Source organism: Aegilops tauschii, chromosome 2 (genome assembly GCF_002575655.3).
Source record: "Aegilops tauschii subsp. strangulata cultivar AL8/78 chromosome 2, Aet v6.0, whole genome shotgun sequence".
Taxonomy (NCBI): Eukaryota; Viridiplantae; Streptophyta; class Magnoliopsida; order Poales; family Poaceae; genus Aegilops; species Aegilops tauschii.
Window position 1 is genome coordinate 616,199,233 of NC_053036.3, and position 2,145 is coordinate 616,201,377.

Genomic DNA, 2,145 nt, shown 5'->3' on the forward strand with positions numbered 1-2,145 from the left:
TCTCCGGATTAAATTTTCTTTCGTGGTGCGGCAGCAGGTGGTGTGGCTGGCTAGGGCCTCCTCCCGGTCTCCCATGCCCTCAGCTGACCACCCCTCCGATCCGGCACACGGTTTTTCACGACGACTTCACAACCTTTTACCGCCCTACCCTTCTTCTACGGGTGTGGCTTGGTCTGAGATCTAACCAAGTCTCAGTAAAATAACACTACATGTAAAAAAACTAAAAAAAATTACATGCATCTTAATACAAGATCTCATAAAAATAGTATCAAATGAGACTTAACAAAGTTTCAGTTGAATTGACTGAGACCTAGCAAGACTTTTCTTCTGCTTGCATCAACACGTGAGATCGATCGGTACGCTAGATGAAGACACAGTACACGTACTACTAGTCTACTACACACGTTGAGTAGCATTCAGAGGCCTGCGTACACGTACTGCTCTGGCCATAAATCAGGTCATGCACACGGAGTCGCATTGACATAAATCCAGTCTACGAAACTGGTTCAAACCCTCGAGGGGCATTCCTGGAAGACAAGATATATCCCAGCCTCGCCTCACCTGCTCCAGTTCCATGGCAATAAATAGGGGCCTGTCTGAAATGAATCGGCGACAGAGGGGAGTTACTGCCCTCGAACGCATCAACGGCACCCAATCCATCCTCTCCTCAAGGAAAAAGATAGGAGAATAAAGTTCAAGAAAGCGAAACAGTAGACCACACCGCACACAAACACCCCCTCCCCCCTCCAGAAGCCCGTAGAGCGGCGCGCATAGGAAGAAGCGGAGGAGCAATGGACCAGCACAAGGAGCTGGAGGTAGATGTGGAGGGAGAACCGACGGATCAGCGCAAGGAGGCGGAGGCGGGGGCGGGCAAGCCTGAAGAACCCGCGGATCAGCGCAAGGAGGAGGAAGGAGACAACCTCAAAGAGCCAACGGATCAGAGTAAGGAGGAGGAGCGGCGGGAGGAGGGAGACAACCTCAAAGAGCCAACGGACCAGCGCAAGGAGGACGAGAAGGAGGACAAGTCTGAAGAGCTGACCGACCAGCGCAAGGCGGAGGCGGTGGCGGTGGCGGTGGCGGTGGCGGAGGTGGAGGTGGACAAGTCTGAAGAGCTCACCGACCAGCGCAAGGAGGAGGCGGGGGAGGAGAAGGACAAGGAGACGGAGAGGAGCTCCGGCGAGGAGTCGCCGTCGCTCTTCGTGCACCCGTGCTCGGTGCTGCTGCGGTACCTCGTCCGTGCCTACGCGTGGTGCATGGGTATGGCCGACTGGTTCGGCGGCGGCGGCACAAGGCCGAGCGCCGCTCCTGCCGCGTCTCTTAACTCGTCACGGGAAGAAGCAGGCGAGGCGGCGGACATCGGGACCAGGGAGATCTCCAAGACCACCACTGGCAGAGTAAGTAGTTTTCATGTTTTTTGGTAAGCATTTCTCATTTCTGGATCATTCCTAATTGACGAAGACGCGATTTGTGTAGGGGTTCTACATGCGGGAGGTGATCATGCGCGTGAGGGCGGTGAGGAGGCCGCGGCCGCCGACCACTCCGAGGGAAGGGCGCGGCGGTGGTGGAGGAAGCCACAACTAGCTAGCGTTCAGGCTTGCTAGCCCTACGTACGCCTACGCGGTGGCAACGGAGTACGTACGTACGTCGTCTCAATCTTGGCGCGGTACAGTTAGCGGGCTGTCAACTTCTGAAAGCAGGTGACCTTTGGTTGTTTGTTTGTGTGTATAGCAAAGTGTCTGGATAATTAAGAAATTAAGTGTTGACGTTCTTCGCGGAGGCTTGACTGATCACATCTTGCAATAAGATTAAGATTAAGAACTACTGTGTGTGTTACAGTGTTAGTACAGCTCTTGCTGCAGTCTGTGTTCTGTAAGCTGATTGATACCCGTTCAACTTATCTGCTAACTTTGGTAGTTAACTGCTACAGCCATTTGTCCGTTTTACTACAAGTGATGTGTTGTCGGTGGTCTCGTCTTTCACTAAGAACTCTGTGTTTGTACTGTTCTTCTACACTGTTGGTATGTTTTGTCTCTGTTTTTGTAAATGCAAACCTGAACTTGACTGCTTAAGTTGGCTGTTAGCTACAGTGTACAGTATTCAGCCTGCTTCTCTGGTGATATGGAAAAGAGGAAGAGAAAACTATAT

At 52.4% G+C, this 2,145-nt stretch overlaps 1 protein-coding gene across 1 annotated transcript; it reads left to right on the top strand.

The window, feature by feature from the left end:
* Positions 1-604: 604 nt before the first annotated feature.
* Positions 605-1,924, top strand: LOC109745548 (uncharacterized). Its single transcript, XM_020304676.4, has 2 exons — positions 605-1,394; positions 1,474-1,924. The coding sequence occupies exons 1-2, from the start codon at positions 792-794 to the stop codon at positions 1,579-1,581; spliced, it is 711 nt and encodes a 236-aa protein (XP_020160265.1). The 5' UTR covers positions 605-791; the 3' UTR covers positions 1,582-1,924.
* Positions 1,925-2,145: the final 221 nt, after the last annotated feature.

Bases quoted from the DNA above. Each gene is read 5' to 3' on its own strand.
- LOC109745548 (XM_020304676.4), top strand. From the start codon at position 792: ATGGACCAGCACAAGGAGCTGGAGGTAGATGTGGAGGGAGAACCGACG. The intron at 1,395-1,473 runs GTAAGTAGTTTT...CGATTTGTGTAG, and splicing joins CCAAGACCACCACTGGCAGA to GGGTTCTACATGCGGGAGGT.